Below are 2,488 nucleotides of genomic sequence, written 5' to 3'. Positions count from 1 at the left end.
GTGATGATTTCAATATCGTATACAAGGTCAGCAGAAACATATACAAAGGACATGAGCAACAATCTAGGAAAGAAGACCACTTCATAAATATCAAAGTACAAAATATTTATTAAGGAGCTGCAATTTGGGACACATCCGATGCCAATCAATACAAAGTCTGTTCGAATATAGAACTGGCTTAAATATATATCTTTCAGCGCCTCTGGAATACACTAAATATCTTACAATTTGAAATATGTTTACACAGTACATCGAGATATAAATATTAAAATCATAAATTAAATATTAGAAATTTATTAGAAATGTTATTCTGTCACAGTTTGCATGGTAGATTGAACAACATAAACTTGCATAATATTCAACAATTTTTAAATAAATATGATTATTCCCAGTCTCGATTAAATATATCTATGGAAAATCTTTAATTTTTTCTGCCAATTTGTCCCGTTATTGAAAGGATCTGTTGTAATCGGGCCCTGGTCTCATCGCGGATTATTTCCCAGGCACAGTCACCGAATCTCTGAAAAGGAGAAATATTCAGGAAAATTCATGAGAAAATGAACGGATTTAAATGGGGTGAAATAAACTACACGTCAGAAATCACACAGTCAAATAGCAATTGTCCCACCTTTTGTTTGAGAAACTTTCTCAGTTTCCTGAAGTATTGGTGAATGGCAGCGTTTCTCTTCAGCCTGGACTCTGATCCCGGTTTCCTGACACATTCTTCCAACTCTCCGAGCTCCCGATCCAGGTGAAGACGAAAGTTTTCCACCATGTCCCGGGGCCATGTGACTGAGGCCATGTTCATGCTGTAGATCTTGATGATGTGACGCAGAATTTGATGGACAATTTGGATCTTGTCCTGGGCCTGTGCAAAATACATACATAATGACATTAGAGGGAACATGTTCCCCTTTAACCGGCGCGAATGGAGCAAAACTCACAGCCAATTACAACAACTTAGACATTTCATATTTTCATATCCATAGATGCAAATATGCAAAGATTCCGAATTTAAAACCACAGCTGCTTACTGCTGTTAGCAACATTGGTTAACACGAACTTGATCCCACCACATTCCACTGTGGGCTAGTTAAACCGTTTATTTTAGCAGAATAACATCTTGATGCAAGTTGCTGGAAGGACGTTAAACCATTCCGCAGTGTTCGTCCGTCCCCACAGGAAATGTTCATTCTTTATAAATTGAATAAATTGCTATACATTATTTATTTTATTTCTATGTTGGTGAGGTGGATATATTTCCCGCATAGTTATGGCTCCTGGCAACATTAGCAGAATGAGCAGACAGTTGTGCAAAGTACGCACTCACCTCTAACCCCTTGACGAGCTGATGCAGGTTCAGGGGCTTGGTTCTCAGCGATTGCCTTTCTGGTGCACACCGGAATGGAAAAGACCGTCCCTACAACAGGAGAGAGTGACTGTCAGAACCGGCTCCAAACACATACTTCACCATCGGTAGTTACTCTCAGAAATGTTTTCTGAAAACCACTACAGTTTATCATTGCCATCCCGCCATTTGTTTAAAGATTTTACCTCTCACAAATTTAATTGACCATCTAACTGAATCAGTCGTTTTTATACAAAATTTGCTTCGTTATCTGAATGCTTCGATGTGACTTGCACATTGGTTCATGCCCTTTTGTAATAGCACGGATTCAGTCTCAGCAGTTCAACGACAGGAGATTATCCCAAGAAACTAATGGTTAAGATTGGTTTCTCTAATCTCTATATAAACTCACCATTTTACTCAGGATATTTTCAGCATTCTTGATCAAATCTTGTTGTAACTTGAGTCTCTGACAGTCTTGGCTCAGGGTCCCGGGCAACAAGACGAACAAAATCCATAGTCTCCAGACACTGGGAAAAATCATGTTCAACCAACACAGGGAAAAGCCGAGATCTGAATTCGCAGTAATGAATTGGATCGGGGTTCAGCTCCAAAAACAATATCAACACGAGCTGAAGTCCCTCACTGTTGGATTGAAAGGAATGTTCCTTCTTGGTGAGATTAACCCATTTTAAAGTGGAGACCAGGATATTCCTTTGACGTTACAAAAACGGATCGATTTTGCTTCTAACCACAGTGCATTTTCAGGGAATCTTTTGAACTTCTTTCCTAAGTGATTAGTTCAATTTGAAATCTTTCACTTTCTGCTTAATTAAAAAAGAGAATTGTCTCTCGTAAATTAAGATACAATAAATATTCTTCGGTATTAAATACCGGGCAGATGTTTCTCTAGATTTCACATCGGTTGTTCCTCAGGTCCTGGGACTTACAAATCCAATGAATAAAATGTTATAATATATATTTTAAGATCCTAAAATGCGGAACCATTCTACATCGGGAACAGCTGTCAGTTTAAGGTGCTATGTATTTGGGTGGATGTTTTAAATGTTAGTTTTGGTCTCATTACTTAAGGAAGCCTTACACTCGCTTTGGAGGGTGTGCAACAACAGTTCACAAGAC

At 38.4% G+C, this 2,488-nt stretch overlaps 1 protein-coding gene across 1 annotated transcript; it reads right to left on the bottom strand.

Annotated features, from left to right (window-relative positions):
• Positions 1-421: 421 nt before the first annotated feature.
• LOC137347898 (interferon alpha-7-like) lies at positions 422-1,892 on the bottom strand. Its single transcript, XM_068012943.1, has 4 exons — positions 1,761-1,892; positions 1,331-1,420; positions 629-868; positions 422-520 (listed from the first exon to the last, which is right to left on the bottom strand). The coding sequence occupies exons 1-4, from the start codon at positions 1,890-1,892 to the stop codon at positions 422-424; spliced, it is 561 nt and encodes a 186-aa protein (XP_067869044.1).
• Positions 1,893-2,488: the final 596 nt, after the last annotated feature.

The sequence above is a fragment of the Heterodontus francisci genome, chromosome 33 (assembly GCF_036365525.1).
Source record: "Heterodontus francisci isolate sHetFra1 chromosome 33, sHetFra1.hap1, whole genome shotgun sequence".
NCBI classification, from domain to species: domain Eukaryota; kingdom Metazoa; phylum Chordata; class Chondrichthyes; order Heterodontiformes; family Heterodontidae; genus Heterodontus; species Heterodontus francisci.
Note: the sequence above shows the minus strand (reverse complement) of the source record. Positions and strands in the feature narration are given on the sequence as shown.